We start from the raw sequence: 17,811 nt of genomic DNA on the forward strand, positions 1-17,811 counted from the left end.
ATAGAGGAAGTCTAAACTAAAGGGAGCCCTTGCGAAAAAGAGGTGAAAGGGCTCTCCCATTGGCTGCACATCACTATCATGACTCCTTCGGTCTAGAATTTCTCTAGAAAATATTTCTAAAACGTCCCTCAAAACTCACGAACTTTAATATCTCCGTTTAAAATTTCAAAATGGCAAAGTTTTAGCGTTTTTTATTTCCCTTCCAATCTAACAATTGTTCACATTCAATGGCAAGGGCGGGGGTCCATTTGATTGGTTTACCGGTGCCCTCGTAAGAGTAGAAGCCAAGTAGTCTTCTAGTAAAATATTAGTGAACTACACTTGTCACATGTGGCCCTCTTTTGGGTTGGTTGTATTGTACACATGGATTTTTAATATCAAAGTTTTCTTGGGTTTTGAACCCAGAACTTTCCGTGAGGAAAATGCTCTATACCATGATAAAATAAAAGATTTCTACAAATATCGATTTCTTGGATTGATTTCAATTAGCCTTAGTGAGTGTTTATGTAGAACACTGGGATAAAGATAACAAGAGATTAACATAATCCGGAAAGTGATACGGATGGAAATCATAACTACTAAATCTAGCTTAGTTGCAAATCTATTCAAAAGTACCTAATCCAAGGATGGAAATCTTAACTACTAAATCTATCTTAGTTGCAAATCTATTAAAAGTAACTAATCGACCACAGATCTAATCCAACGCTCATATTCTCTATCATATTTCTTTTATGTCTACTAGTGAAGTAAGTTGATATGACACACATATTATGTTTTTTGCCTCTTAAGTTATAACTAATAAGTAATACATAGATAATTCACTTCATTATATTAAGTAACACTTTTATGGGAATTATGAATTCAAAGTAGAAGTCAGGGTGAAAGTCTATAAATATCAATGCAGAACCACTTATGGAACAGTTTTGAGATGAATAAAAAGGCTTAGTTATTTGAGTTTTTTTTTTAACAATTTTATTGTTTTCTTGTAGGGTTTTAGAGGAAGAGGCTTTTGTGATTGAAGAGTCTTGTTACTCGATCTTTACAAGGCTATCTGCGTCAGGTAGCCAGCACATGATCTTTCGGATTTTTTGCTTTCCTCGCTCTTCACACTAAAAGAGTAGAACCAATTTTAATAATGGTTACCCTCTTAGATGCCTTATGATTGATGCATTCTATTGAGGGATATTCAACTTTAACTTTTTTATGTTGCTAAGGGCACCTTTGGCTACCATGAATTTTTTTTCATGATAAATTAGTATCTCCAAGTGGAGAGGGAGACGTTGAGCGAGTGAAGTGGCTAAAAAAATCAGGAACCAGGTATCTCATGTGGTAAAGTGGCTAAAAATCAGGAAACTAAAAACTCAACTCAAAATCCAATTGAATTTTTCCTGGTTTTTAGCCACTTCTCACGCTCGCAATTTCGCATATCTCTCCCCTCCTCCCTCCCACCCTATCACTCTTTCACTCCTTGGAGACACTAATTTATCATGAGAAAAAAAAATCCTGGCTCCCAGGCATGGTCTATCAACAACCAATTCCCAATAAGCTATCATCAACCAATTAAAGAACTGTTTAATACAGTGAGGAGTGCCATTATCAAAACTAGGGGAGTGCCATTATAAAAACTAACTACTGGATATCATTTTCCTTTACTTGGTTGTGATGTGAATGTCCTTTTCCCCTCACAACCATTCATTTCATATCTTGTAATCTATTACCATTCTCTCATCAATTCACACCACAAGCAATACCCCTAGAAAAAACAAAGAAATAAATAAATTGAGAGAGGTCATCTTCCAAAGTAGAAGGTGTGAATAGTATCAACGGCAACTATTTGAAATAAAGGATTTGTGGCCATGGGAATAGTATAGTTTTTGTGCTATGACCAATCCATCTGTGGACCCACATGATGAAAGTCTAGATGGATCTAGGATTATGTTGGTGGGCCCAACAAGAAGGTTAATATAATACACAGTTCATAACATCCTACAGAATGAAAAACTGAAAATTTTAACATGGTTTCGATTAATAAACCAGCCAAGTGTTTGCAGGACAAAGATGTAGAAACCACATAAGACCTCTAATGCATGTTTTAGACTGCACGTAATGTGAGGCCTCTCATTCTCCTCTTATCCAATGGCTCATTTGAAAGCATACCCAAACCCCATTTCTTCTAAAAAACTCTCCAAAAATTCTTCATTAAGAAACAAATCAACTACGATTGAATCTGCCTCTGCCAAATACAGAGGAGTTTGCCTAAATTCAAGACGCAAGTGTGAGATTTGGGGAAATGAGAGGTGGGTTTCCCTCATTTTCCTCAAAAATGATGGGAAAAGAAGATATATGGAGAAGAGGAGATTGGTGTGCTGTTCAACTTCAACTGAGGAAGTGGGTTTGGTTGGGAAGGGTGAGAAAGGAAAATATGGGGCTGGTGAGGGGCAGTTTGGTAATTTGGTGAGTGAGTTTGGTTGGAGAGTAAGGAGGTTGGTTGAGGATGAAGATGAGATGAGGAGGGTAGCTCAGGTACAAGCTGAAGCATTCCATGTCCCAATGCCTCTCTTCAATGATTTGTTCTTCCAATTTTTTGAGGTGAAGTTTTTTTTTTATGTTCTGTTATGTTTTGCTTATTTCCTTTTGAATTCTTTTTCTGCTTCATTATTTTGTTTGTGCTTATGGGTTGAATTGCTTTTGCTTGTGTGGCCCTGCTTGCTTTTTCTCTTTCTGTCTTTCACTTTATTTAAACTACTTATGCATTTCTGCAATGTTCTCGCTTTCTAAAGTTTAGTCCCTGCTTTCTCAACTTCAAAATTTACGTTGGGTTTTTTTTTTTTTTTTTCTTCTACGTTTATATCTCTTATTATTATTTTTTGTTTATGGGTTTGAATTGCTGTTCTGTTCTTACTGATTCTTCTTTTTTTCTTGGGTTTCTTCTGTCATTTCTTCTTACACATTTTCATTGTCAGGCTATCCCCTTTTTGTTTATATTTATATTCTATTTATGTTATAATGCTTCCTTTTTTATAGTTAATTTTGAATTTCTTCAAAGGTTTCTTGTTCAAGATTTTTTTTCCTCCTATCCATATATTCATCGCAAATGTTCATTAGGTTTTGGGTTTAAACTGGTGTTCTGCTGTTTCCTTTCACTTTTCATCTTCATTAATATAATTATGCCAAGTTTAAATTTTTCATTGGTTTTGGGCATGCTAGTAGAATATAAGCAAGAAAAGGAAATCCACTGATAAAAGATGTAGGGCTGTTAATTGATGGTTTGATGGACTTTCTTGCTTTCCAACATAGTTTCATTCATCACCTTGAATTGTCGGATTTAACCAGTGATTTTGAGGAAAAATCACCCCTTTCCTCTTAGAACTAAATTTGATCTCTGATAGTTACATTGCTTCCTTTAAGCTAAGAATCTTTAGGCCTATGCCTAATAATACCTTATGGCTGTACATATACTACCTCATGACTAAGCAAATTGCAAGTGTAATAGATATCTGGCAGCATTTTTCATTACATAGATGTGTCTTATTTGACAATATTCAACATGATCTGTGGGTGAAATCACAAGATTGACTTCATGAAAAGGTTTTTCATTAATCTCTGACTCTAGATTTTTACCAATCCGTTGAATCTCCTGATGAATAGTAGTAGATACCTTGCTCTAGGCATTGTAAAACAACCAATTACTCCAAAAGCTTAAGCTATTAAGAGTTGGTGTTATTTATTCATTTATACTTCAACACTCCCCCTCACATATGGCGCCTCTTTTGGTTTGGCCGTACACGTGGGTTTTTAATGTCTAGGAGTTGTTGGGTTTTGAATCCAGGACCTGCCGTGAATCAGTGGCTCTATGAAAACAACAAATTACTATAAAAGCTTATGCTGTTAGAGACGGTGTTATTTAATCATTTATACTTAAAAACATTTTGTAACAGCCATGTCCACGCCACAAGTTGATAGTTCTAGTTATGAAAAGTAATCACCTGTAAAGATAGGCACAACTTCTTCAACAATAGTGTGCTTTGGTCCATGCAAGAGAGAGTTGTGTTGGATCCGGCTTAATTTAATAGTTAATTTTGGCTTATTCTTTCCCTTGAATCTGTTGAAGTCTTCAGTCTTTCATGTTTGGTGAATTCTATTGACATTATATCAATAGTCCCTCAGTAATATGAATCTTGTTCTGAATGTTTCTTTAGAGCTTCTAAATCTCACTCCTGCTTTTGTTTTCTCTTTTTAATGCTGTTGCAATTAGCTGACTAGCATGTCTATAATTCTCGAGTGAAGAGGCGCATAATATGGTATTCATCATCCAATAAGTGTGAAACAACCAAGCACTCCAAAAGCTTAAGCTGTTAGAGTTGGTGTTATTTAATCATTTATACTTCAATACTCCCCCTCACGTGTGGTCCCTCTTTTTTGGATTGGCCATTACATGCGGGCACATGTGGACATTTTTTGTGGTTAGTGGTACACGTGGATTTTTTATATTGAGGAGTTGTTGGGTTTTGAACCCAGGACTTGCCGTGAGGCAATAGCTCTGGATACAATGTAAAACAACCAGTTTCTCCAAAAGCTTAAGCTGTTAGTGGTGCTATTTAATCATTTATACTTCAATAATAAGTATTATTGAAAAGTAGCTTAATCTTTTGCCAACTACCTACACCTTTTTAATGATGAACTTTCCACACAAGTGAGCATATCTGTATCTAAAATTGCGACTATTATCCCTGCAATAATAAGTATTATTGAAAAGTAGCTTAATCTTTTGCCAACTACCTACACCTTTTTAATGATGAACTTTCTACACAAGTGAGCATATCTGTATCTAAAATTGCCACTATTATCCCTGGAATAATAAATATTATTGAAAAGTAGCTTAATCTTTTGCCAAATCCCTACACCTTTTTAATGATGAACTTTCTACACAAGTGAGCATATCTGTATCTAAAATTGCCACTATTATCCCTGCAACCTCATTTCACAGGAAGTTCTGTATCCTTGCAACACTTATTTATATCTAATCTCATATTCTGGATAAAATTCCTTTAATTGCCTACTCCTTGGAAAGAATAACCCAAATGTCTTTTGATCAGGAGAGGAACTTAAGTTACCAATTATTTTCCAATGCTTCACATAAAACTTATATGCCTATGGTGCTAGAAGAAGTTTATTACCAGATTTGTTGCATAAAACACAATGGGAGAAAGTACATAGAAAGCTGAGGTGAATAATGGATGATGAATTCAAAGAAACATCGAATCCTAAAATTATACAGAGTGTTGGCACTACACCTATGGAGCATTAATATCTCTGTTATGAATTCTCAGATATATTTCTGGTTCAAAATTGTCTTTCTGCATGTTTCTGGTACTCAAAAATAATTGTGTACCTTGTTACAGCTGAAACATTGTCTTTTACATTGAAGAGTTCTCAATTGAATAATTCAAACATGTCTTGATATCTCTCAAGTCTCAACCTTTGTTGGTGAGACCCCACAATTCTAACTTCTTGTATTTGTTCATTGCCTTTTATGCTGCACAATACAGGCAGAAGTGCTTGCTGGCCTTATCTACAAGCTTAGAAACTCACCACCTAACAGGTAAGGCTCTTGTCCCATGCTTTCTGCTCCCGCTTTCTGATGCATTTCGATGCCTTTTATAATGGGATGTGGACTCATTATATTTCCCAAGAAATCGGATCTAGTTATCCAAGTACTATATGTATCGTACTTTTTGTTAATTCCAACACTTCTAGTAGATCTAAACTGTTCTAAATAATAAATGCAATCAGGGGATGCGATATTCATGACAGGAAGCCTTGAGATTGATCCAAGCTTTTAATCCAGGAGCGAGAGCTAGTATGGGAGAGTAGAGCAGAGTACAATTTAGTTTTTAATGCGTCAAGGCTTGGAGCGGAGTAGGATATTTTTTCTGTTTAGCGTTTGCTAGGTTTCTCATGTCCCAAAGGAAGCCACTTTGGTAGCTGAAAAAGGTGCCTAAAGGGAACTATGACATTTTTCCTTCTTTCAAGGCGTTCGATCAGAGCTCAATTTTGTTGTTGTTGTTGTTGTTAATCAGTTACCTTGGTTTTATCTTTTCCTAAATAGTTTATTTTCCATAGATAAAATAAAGTAGTAATTAATGTGTGAAAATCATCAGGTTTTATTGCAAATAGTGCATATGAAACAATAGGTTTTATTAAATAAATTCATATACTATATGGAATGGTATTGTAAGCATAAGCTTGAAACTTTATAAATGCTGAGCATGGAGCTTTTGTTAGTTTTTATTGCATAATACTTATGTCCATGGTTTTAAATTTCAGTTTCGGTACCGGTTTCGAAGCTCACCGAAACCGAAATTTTGGCCGAAATCTCGAAATTTCGGCCGAAATCCGGTGAAATGATAAAAACATTATTTTATTCGATACCAAATTTAGGTCGAAATTTCGGTAACATATTAAATTAATTTAAAAAAAACAGGTTTTTGGGTGAAATTTCAGAATTTCGGACGAAATAAAATACCGTTTTGGGTATGTGCTGTTTCGGTGTCGGTCCTGACCGAAACCTGAAATTTCAGTCCGAAATCTCGGATTTCGGACAAAATTTAAAACCATGCTTATGACTATAGTGAATTATTGCACAGACAAACAGACATCCATGTAAGCATGAAATAACGATCATGGTTTTAAATTTCGGTTTTGGTATGCATTTCGCTCCTCACAGGCTGAAATTTTGAAATTTAGGCCGAAATCCGACACACTGTTAAAAACTAATATTTTATTTTATACCGAAAAGGAAAATATTATATAATTAATAAAAATGAGATTCTGGGTTCGAATTTATTTAAATTTCGGAAAAAACAAAAATTTGAAATTTAGGATGAAATCCGGTACCTTTTCGGGCATTGCCAATTTCAGTTTCGGGGCTGACCGAAATCCAAAATTTCGGTCGAAATTTAAAACCATGATAATGATACACAGATATTTGTTTATGTTTGCTCATGTATATCTAATGAATATAAACTTAAAAGACCCCAAACATGATTGGTTTTGCCTTGTCGAGGTAGCAAACGTAAGACTGCCTAAGTTGTAAGATCGTGATCCTAGATCGAGTCTCCAAGGCCAATGGTCACCTAACAAAATGGAGATATGCCCCATCCTTTGAACTGACTTTAGCTCAACCAAATTTCGGTTTATTATTCCATCTTCTAGTCACGATACTTGGTTGCTAAATAAAATTTACATTCCTAATTCTGCATTATTTAGTTATGTTACAACTTCAAAATGAAAAACTGTGGTTAATGTAAAGAATCATTTGATTTGTGACGACTTAATGTTGCAAATTGTAATCTTTTGCTCCAAACAATTATCTTATTCACCTACTACTAGATTGCCATTTTTGTTTAATGCTTAAACTGCTGGCTAAACTATTTATTAACTATATGTGTAGTTAGTATGTTGGCCCGTTCCATATTCTCTAGCAGGGATGCATTCCAAATTCAATTTTGATGGATCTTTTTTCAAGTTGTGAACACGCTCAAATTGTCTTCACTAGCTAGTATTTGGTTAGCACTTACCAGGTATGCTTGTTTAGTTGCTGAGTCTACACACGCTTCTGGTTCACTACAAAAGTCACAACGGGGCCTCGTGGGGGTTGTGGATGTCTCAGTCTTGAGAGATGAAGCTGTTCTTAAGCATCTAGACAGAGTACAAGAATACCTTTATGTGTCTGGGATAGCTGTTCTGAGAGACTTCAGGATTGCTTTTTTTGTTTAATGCTTAAGCTGCTGGCTAAACTATTTATTAACTATCTGTATAGTTAGTATATTGGTCCACTCCATATTCTCTAGAAGGGCTGCATTCCAAATCCAATTTTGATGGATCTTTTTTCAAATTTTGAACAGGCTCAAATTGTCTTCCCTAAACTAGTATTTGGTTAACACTTGCCAGGTATGCTTGTTTAGTTGCTGAGCCTACAGACGCTTCTGCTTCACTACAAAAGTCACAACGGGGCCTCGTGGGGGTTGTGGATGTCACAGTCTTGAGAGATGAAGCTGTTCTTAAGCATCTAGACGGAGTAGAAGAATACCTTTATGTGTCTGGGATAGCTGTTCTGAGAGATTTCAGGTAAGAATGCATCTGTTATCAATTTATCATTTATTTTTCCCTCTAAAAGTCACCGTAAAATAATGTAACTCACAAATATTTCCTCAAGAATCAGTCAAGATTGAATGATTCCCAAATGCTAGCAGAAGAAAGGAACAGTCCCATTTTAAATGTGTAAAATCTTATTACTAGCTACTAGCAGATTTGGACATATCTGTAACTAACTACATTTCTTGTAGCAATTATGTGACATATCAAATACCTGACGAAATGATATATATGGGATCTGCTAAGGAGCATCGCAGCAGGCTGTTGCCTAAGAGAGCAGCCACCTCAGATGAATTAAATGAATAAGACAAAATCTGCTGAAAAGTGAGCCTGTGTGGCTGCTCTCACATGCAACAGCCAGCTGCGAAATGCCTTTACTTTGACCGAGTTTTTGTTTGAGCCTGAATTTTTCCCTACCGGGTCAATCAAAATTCCTTCGATTTTTCCGGATTATGACCGCATCAACAGAGCACTCAGGCCGACCGCCCCAAGTCGAATATGACTTTTTTTTGCCACATTTTGGACCATATCTGCATTTTGAAACACTGGATTGGACTAAGAAAAGAACCACCCTAATTTATTTTATCAATGCAATATTCACTTTTTGCCACATGAGTCTCTATTGTCCCATCCCTTTTGCCTAATTTTGATGTTTCGACATATTGATTTTTTTATGGTTTCTCAGACATTAATTCGAGACTATGACTAATAGGAGGAAGAAAGTAGCAACCGTATTACTTAAAGCATGCGACCTACTCTCTCTTCTATGGGGTTTTGACTATCTAGCGCTGCGGGCATATGAAGACGATTCAGCTGCACTCAGATTGTATTCAAATGCAGGCTATAAAGTTGTCTCAGGAGATCCCCGGTGGATGACTACTTGGATTGGAAGAAAGAGACGTGTTCTAATGATTAAACAGTCTGCTCTTCGTAAGTAATTTTAGGTTCACTGTATTCTATTGATAGTATAAGTTATACCACCGCTAAATATTTCATTTCAACCTGCCTGTTGCTTCCAATTTGAATGTTTTAAAAGTATAATAGATTAAATAACGCCTTACTCCAATGGCTTAAGCTTCTGGAGTAATTGGTTCTTTCACATGGTATCAGAGCAAATTGCCCTGGGTTCAAACTCCTTGATATTAAAAATCCACATCTAATGACCAACCCAAAAGAGGGGCCCCATGTGCCACATGTAGGCCAACCCTAAAGAGAGGGCCAACACGTGAGGGGAAGTGTTAAAGTATAAAAGATTAAATAACACCTTCTCCAACGACTTAAGCTTTTGGAGTAATTGGTTTTTTCACAGAATGTTATGGCAACTATGTTTTCAAACTGAATCTAGGATTGTGGAGATCAGAACATGAAAGCAAGAAATGAAAACTACAGATATGGAGCATGAAAATACAATTGATAAAAGATATATAGAAACTTGACTGAAACAAGAAACGTAGGCTTCACTTACAAATTAGGCATAAATATGAGAATTATCTTTATGCTTATGGAAAGGAACAGGAAATTTTCAAAAATTTTGACGTGTACTGGGAAATTGATTATGGAGATCGAATTATACATTGCTAGTTGGGCCAATGTGAGGAAAGACATTTGGACCTCTTAGTGGAGGGTATTCTGCAAAAATGGAGAGAAATCACTTTTGGCCTCTTTAATCTGGATCAAAGTCATGAAAAAATTGGTTCCTCCCTCTCATTTTGCTCTTATGTTAAAATTTTAATGGGAACTTTATAGGAAACCACCCTGGCCAAGCTAGAGGAGTCTAGAATTTCTTTGGAGAGATTGTACAAAGTCTTATTTAGATCAATCGGTATCAAAGATCCAAATGAAGTGGAAGTGCATGCTCTTCTAACCAAGCTGCGGTTATAGAAGGAGGACATTTGTTGCCACATTTACTCCCATATCTTGTAAATTGAGATAGTGAGTTTCTCTACGTCTAAAGAGATGCCGATTTGATGGCTACTAGGTGAGCAGGCAAAAAGGGCAGAGTAAGTTTTAGTATTATCCATAGAGCTAGTCTAAGTGACCCCATTCTCACGTAGAAAACCCTCTAAAAAATCAATATTGTCGGACTTTGTTACCCAAGGAAAACATGGTAAGAACAAGGTATGGCATGACTCATGAGTACAGCAGTTCCACTTAAAATTTCCAAAGTATGACACTGAATGCATTAGGTGTTGCATCTTCCCTGGATCCCTTGACAAAATGCGAATCAAAGATATTTTATTAATGGTGAGATTTTGTACTCTGTTGGTTTTATGGGTTTGGCAATTTAGAAAAGTATGCCATAGTTTTATTTAATACTGATGGGGTTTTGTATGCATTTTATGCTTCTTAAAAGCAATTATTGACATAATTTTCATGTGATTGATATCTTAACCAAGTATGCCACAACAATGCATAATAGAAACATATGATCTACTAATGTGGGATCCCTCAACGTCTACCAGATAAGTCGTAAAATCATCCCATAATTCAAAAAAAAGAAAGAAAGAAAGAAAGAAAAACAAAAAAATAAGAAAATTCCCTGATAAGAACTTTATTTAATTTAATTTTTAGTTGAATCATTTGATATATACTTTATACACTGCATTTCAGTGTATATGATTTTTGCCACATTTGCTTTTCGGTGGAGTCCATGATGCCTTATCAATGCTTATTCAGTTTACTATTTTCCACATCAGCTTTTGGGTGGGCCCTCAATCTGTTTCTGAATATTCTTAACACCTTTCAGATTGATTTACTCACAGATATTGGGACTCAAATCAGTTCACTTGTAAAGTAGATTTTAAGGAATATCATTGTATTAGAATTTAAACCACAGAAACCAACTGAACTGCTTTGCTGTTTTCTTGCGCAGGAGATTGGTGTTGAAGCCTGCCAACAAGAAGAGAGTAAACTGATATATGCCCACAGAAAGGGATCTAAGCTAAGCTAGTAAAATTCCAACACCCCCTTTTCACTTTCTGTGTCATACTTATTGTTTATCTATTGTTGCTAATGGGAAAAATGCACTAAAATGTGTAGAACATAGACTGAACAGTTTGAAGCTCTGAATTGTGATAACATCATGTAAGTGGGCCCACAATGCCTAAGTTGTGGGTCGGGCCGGGTGAATACGGGTTCGGTGGACCCGCGGGTCACCCGTTTTTTATTAAATTTTTGTTCTTTTTTTTCTGTTTTTTAAGATTTTTGTTGTTTTTATAGGGATTTGCTAGCCACCTTCGCTAAAGGCTACTTCGCGCTCATCCTTTGCAATTGCATGTGATCATGTGATCAAGCCATTTATGTTGACTTTTTGGCAGATTTAACTTATTCATTGACTTGGTGCAAAGTGCAAAGGATGGCAAAGGTGGCTAGCAATAATAATCATGCCGGTATATACTTGGAGAAAAATTACGGGTAAAAGGTTTCAAATTTGAAAAACTATGGAAAAAAATACCGAAAGAAGGTACCTCTATAGAAAAATTACGAAACTACGAAAAAATGCATGAATATGAAAATTATGGGAAAGAGGCCCAATAAAATATTGTTGAAATATTGTTTCACTTCTCTAGGGGCACCCGCGGGTCCACCCGGACCGGCCCAGTTTTTACTGCCCGGGTGGACCCGCAGGTCGTTTTCAAACGGGTCACAAATGAGTGACCCGGACCCGGAAAATAAGCGCGGGCCTGGTCGACTCACGGGTCCAGGTCACTTCTTGCCAGGTCTACATGTAATTAAAACCGTTGATCTTGGAGATCATTACTAGCCGGCCCACATGGTCTCTGGTCGACTCAGCGTCCCATCAATAAAACTAAGACCTACATTACTCAACTGCATTTTCTTGTCGGAATCCTAAACGAATCTAGGATTAGGATCATCTGAGCAAGGTGGGGTCAATGGCAATCAGCCTTATCTTCGCTCTAGATTTCGCTCAATAAGGAGCTGTGGCTGTATGGACTCTTTAGCATTTTTCTTGAGTATATAATTCTTCTTTGTTATGTGAACAGGAGATGCTCTGAAGAAAGGCTAAAGAAGAACCAATCTAACCAAAAATAGATGTTTAATTTTGCACGTAAATTTTTTGGTTTACAGTCAAGTGAGTTCAGCTCTGAATCGGAACTTTCCACATTCTAGCACTAGTGACTGTTTTATTTCTTTTGAGCCGTGTGAAATGAACATACAGTACCGAAAGTAGCCTTAAATTTCTAACTACAAGAAAATAATAAAATTTCAAGTTTTGCAGTGATTATTTCTGACTTTCTATGTTAATTTGAAAATATAAATCCAACAAGTTACAGAAAATAGTATTTAAAATGAAACTAGGAAGTTTTCAAGCCTCATTTAGAAAGGGAATCTAAGAGTTTGCATCGGGAGCCTACGCAAACTCCCCAAAAGTACGGTATGGCCAACACCATAAGATGATCCAAACTGTCCATTTGGATCACCACAGTGTAACTAGGTGGCTCCCTAAAAATCATTTCAATAGGACGATCCTAACGCTCTGATCTATAGAGATCTATAGATGGACTGCACATTATGGAAACTTTTATAGATCAGAGGGTTGGGATCATCCTATGAAAATTATTTTTGGGGCACAACCTAACTACGTTGTGGCCCATCAAATGTACGGTTTGGATCATCCTATTGTGTGGGCGGTACATTACTTTTCGAAAAATATGGATTTACACGGCCACACATCATATAAAATCTCAAAAAGAGTAGTCACAAAAAATAGATAGATCAAAGAGTTAGGATCATCATATGGAAATGATTTTTGGGGGACAACCTAATTACGTTTTGGCGATCCAAATGAACGGTTTGGATCATCCTATGTTGTTGGCCGTATCATATTTTTGGGGAGTATTGCATAGGTAAGCTCCCAATGCAAACTCTTAGATTCCCCTTTCTCTTAAACGAGAGCTGCTAACAAACAAAGAATCCCGTTTGGGAAAAAAAGGATAGAGCGTCTCTCATGACAAATGCGCAGGAAGACAAAGAAGGCGGCATGAATCCCCACAAAAGCCAATAATAAATTTGAAATAGACCAGATCATCGGCCAATTTCACCATCTTCTTTATTTTCTAAACAGGATCCTGTTTTAGAAGTGTTTTCCTGTTTAAATTATTTTTTGGGGCTCAGTTTCTACCTTGAAATTGGGTTGGGGTTTAGGTTGAGTCCAATTCATCTCGTCTTGACAAGCAAAACCACCATGACCCTGAATGTTTACTTGGTAAGAAAGGAGAAATTATATGGTGGCTGCCCTTTACATGTAAAGTGCGGAGAGAGAAAATATCAACCCCCTGATTTTTTTATAGGGAAAAGTCAAAAAATGGGGTTTAACCTTGATCAAAAATCAAGGGGGAGAGTTTTTTCTCTCTCTGCCCCTTATTGTTTGACGGTCGGCCACCATATAAATTCTCCGTAAGAAAGTATCTCAAAGAATTGGTTTCACAAAATCGGGGCTTTTATAGGAGTTTTACTTGGGTTTGGGGTGTAACACCATAAAAAACCTATGTATAGTTGTCATTAGAGAAATGAAGTACTCAAAAACTACGAGAGATATCTCCTAGTTGTCTCCTTGTTTGGTGACGTGTCATGACTCCCTATACAAAATAAGGTTTTTTGCTTAGATTTTCCAGGATTGATGCTCTCTCTCTCTGCTCCAGCACTGTTCTACCCACTTGGCAACCAAACATTACTTATATGAAGATCGAATGGGGCTCTCAACAGGAAAACCGATATTTTACTACCAATCACAAGTTTCATGTTGGACACAATATATTGGGAACAATCAGTATCCCGAATAGTTGATCATCCAATCGGGTTACAATGCTGCCATGTGTTTCTCTTCTGGACACGTTTTCCGCCTTTTGGGATTCCACGTGTTATTCTTATAGCCCAGCCACGTGTCATAAAAATCATATTAGAAATACCAAGTGGGCCCATTGATTCTACCTATCCTCCAAAAAATTAATCACAAATGAATTGTCAACGTGAAAATAACCTTCCCTTGCATGGAAGAAACCTAATTTTCTCAATGCAAAAAGAACCATTATCTTCCCTTCCCATGAAGTCATGAACTGTCTCTTCTGTCTGGTATTTTTTATTTAATTTGAAGAATTCTTCTTCTTGTACGCATGTCTTTGGCTTGGTGAAAAAATTCGGGGTATCTCACATCATTCATCACGTTTATTGGTTTTTACCTTTTTTTCTATTACATTTTTTTATTAGGGCTTCAATCTATCGTGCGCCGGTAGGCTCATTTTTTAATATAAACAAGAACATGAATCATGCAAAAGGAGAACTACTATGTAAAGGTCAATTGGGTCCCGCAGGGGGACAAGTATGTGATATCAAGACCGTTGATCTTGTAGAAAATCATGATGGGACAGTGATGATATTGAGCCCATCAATTTTTAAGTTTACTCAAACGATCATTATTAATTTATTATGATATGAACTTAGGATCAAAGACCGCTGATTTGTTGGATCCTCATTTGTGTTCTTTAGGCCACACTTGGCAACCATGAATTTTGTTCATAGAATATTAGTGTTGAGATAGGGGAGGGGAAGTGGAAGAAAAATAGGGAAAAGAAGAATAAAAAAAACATAGTTTTTCTTTTCCCTATTTTTCTGCCACTTTGCAGCATCTCCTCACTCATGCCGTCTCAATTCTCTTCGTCTTCCACTCTCTTTGCCCTTCTTTCCCACCACTTGATAAACAAATATTCCATAAAAAGAAACTTTCAAGGCTGCCAAACACGGCTTAATGTTCCTAAAATTAGATTCCCCATAGCTTCAACTAATTCAATTATGTACACGTCACATGCATGATAGTTTTTAATTGGGAAAATTACATTTACACCCCCTCTAGTGTTTCTGACAGATACACTTCTACTCCTGTGGTTCTAAACGTGACAAGTACACCCTTGAGGTTTCAAAACGTGACAAGTACACCTCCTCTGTCAACTGTCAAAGACTGAAACTAACCATGGTTAATATTTTGATGACTGAAATACCCTCATTTGCAGATGGATTAGGGTTATGCCATTTCCCACCGCTGCCGTCGCACCTCCGGCCACTGCCACCATCGCCACCCATGACTGCCGTCGCCATCTTCGGCCAATGAAACCACATTTTTCGCATTTTCTTCAATTCTATTCCTTTGTACCCTCTTTTTCTCAATTCTCTAATGGCAATTGTTCTCGAGCTAGGGTTTTCTTCTATTCTTTCTTCGAATCAATTTCTTTTGTTCAAGAGTTTTTTTTTTAATTTTCACTCTAGGGTTTGTGTTTTATGTACTTTTTGGTTCTTGGGTTTTTATTAAAGCTCTGTTTCTTTAAGTTTTCTGTATATTTATTCGCTTTTTAGGTTTTTTTTTCGGTAGAGAATGAAGGAGAAGAGAGTATCAAAATGGTGATGAGAAAGGTGGGGAAGTATGAGGTGGGAAGAACGATTGGAGAGGGGACTTTTGGAAAGGTTAAATTCGCGCAAAATACAGAGACGGGCGAGAGCGTTGCCATGAAAATTCTCTCAAAGAGTACCATACTCAAGCACAAAATGGTGGACCAAGTAACCACCCCCCCCCCCCCCCCCCCCCCCCCCCCCCCCTCTCTGTCTCCCCAGTTTTTTTCCCATTACAGATTGTTCCTTTTTGTGTGTGGGAGAATATTGTAAGTATGTAACACTCATTGATAAGAGTATAAAAAAAATCAAGCACGAATGTTACATGTAAGAGGACATACGCATCTCTCTAGATGAAGAAATAGTATCTGTACATAATGTGTGAGGGAGGGTGATGGGTAGAAACTTGAGGCTATGGTTCAAATGGGGGATTGATTTTTAGTTTTCAAGTCTGAAAATCCTAATTTTCAGTTGAGGAAAATGAGGGCATTTTGGTATTTCCTCCCGCCGTTTGCACCGTCCAGTTAAAAAAACCCAATGACACTAGAAGTGGATGTAATACTTTTTCTTTTTATATAGCTAAGTCTTTTTGCCTTTAGGAGACGTTTCTATATAAGATATTTGTACATATATTCAATGTAGTTGTTTATTATTTAAGGTATTTTATAGCTGTAAACAAATTTACTTTTATATGATATTTTATAGCTATAAAGATATTCATTTTTCTAATGTTTGTAATAGCTGAATGGAAGTTTACATTTTAATAACCTAGGGGCCACCCACCTCCTCCAACATTATACATACATACATATACAGGGTCCAATCTATTGTGCGCCACTAGCACCGTTTCCACGGGACTCCTTCTCTAATTCTTCACTCACATTTAAAAGGTGTAGGCGTCTTTTAGCATGAATGCTCTGGATTGTCTAACGTATACCTTTTGCATTTGAATAACACAAAACTAGATGATATGATCGGCGCCGGCTTATTGACCTACGATCTAAGTTGCTTTTGCCTGTTTCACCACTGGCGCATGTTAGCTAACAGTACTATTGTTTGTGGGCCATCTGTTTTATGACGTAAACCATTTGTGGCCTCTGAATAGATATAAAAATAAATAAAAATCAGTGGCCCACATTCCATCTCGCAAATCTCCACAAAAGTGAATTAAAAAATCGAGATATAATAACAACAAGATCTAGACAACACCACCTGCGCATGTTAGCAAGCTGAGTTACTGAAAAAATTTCAACAGTGGGACAAGCTTAGCTGATTTGGTAGGGCTTTTAATAGAGCTTCCGTGTTTGGTAAGTCATTAAGCTATTGGGAAATGATATATTTGCCCCCTTTTCTTTTCCGGGCTACCCCTTTAGTGTAAAAGCAGTCGTCATAAATACACAAGAAGTGGTGAGCATTAGGAAGGAAAAGGGGCAAATGTATCACTTCCCCTCGTTACTTCCCCTCGTTACTTGTCTCTATCTTAGTTGGGAGCATACGAACTTATTATATTAGGTAAGGCAAACTGTATATTTGCCCCATTTTCTTCCTTGGGCCACCTGCTTGTACTGCAAAAGGACTAATCATAATTAGAGTGTTCGAATCCCCCGGACTTATCCTGATGCACGTGCCACTGCATGCATCCGTAGGGAATAGTCCTACTCCTGAAGGGGGTGGGGACACCCTGCGTCATCGGAAAAAAAAAAAAAAAAAAAAAAAAATTTAGACCAAAAGATGGTGGACCGGGGAAGAAAAGGGGATGAATATTTCACTTCCCCTATAGTGTAGCATTCCCAAAAAACTATTGTACGGCCCACACCATAGGATGATCCAGACCTTCCATTTGATGGGCCAAAGCATAAATAGGTTGTGCCCAAAAATAACTTCTATAGATGGATGGTTGGGATCATCCTATTGAAATGATTTGTTGGGCACAAACTATTTACGTTCTAGGCCATCAAATGGATGGTTTGGATCATTCTATGGTGTGGGTTGTATGTTACCTTTTGAGAAATATAGACTATACGGTCTTACACCGTCTTAATACTCCTTTTAAACTTCTTAATTTCATAGGATTAGTAGTTAGTGGCTTAGTGCAACTCTTAATAGAAGCTTCTTAAACAGTAGTTGTGCGACGGATGGGATGAATTATATTTCTTGGGCACGGCCCATCTTGATAATGGGGCCCAATAAATCAACGAACTAGATCACTAGACTACAAACCTCAACTATTTGTTGCTTAGATGGATGATCTTG

General features: G+C 36.9%; 1 protein-coding gene across 1 annotated transcript; it reads left to right on the forward strand.

Annotated features, from left to right (window-relative positions):
• Positions 1–1,787: 1,787 nt before the first annotated feature.
• On the forward strand, positions 1,788–11,202 carry LOC143864723 (Acyl-CoA N-acyltransferases (NAT) superfamily protein). Its single transcript, XM_077375510.1, has 5 exons — positions 1,788–2,589; positions 5,550–5,602; positions 7,954–8,130; positions 8,870–9,087; positions 11,030–11,202. The coding sequence occupies exons 1-5, from the start codon at positions 2,137–2,139 to the stop codon at positions 11,041–11,043; spliced, it is 915 nt and encodes a 304-aa protein (XP_077231625.1). The 5' UTR covers positions 1,788–2,136; the 3' UTR covers positions 11,044–11,202.
• The last annotated feature ends 6,609 nt before the right edge of the window (positions 11,203–17,811 follow it).

The sequence above is a fragment of the Tasmannia lanceolata genome, unplaced genomic scaffold, assembly GCF_043159265.1.
Source record: "Tasmannia lanceolata isolate RefF3 unplaced genomic scaffold, GAP_Taslan_0.1 ptg000054l, whole genome shotgun sequence".
In the NCBI taxonomy this organism is placed as follows: Eukaryota; Viridiplantae; Streptophyta; class Magnoliopsida; order Canellales; family Winteraceae; genus Tasmannia; species Tasmannia lanceolata.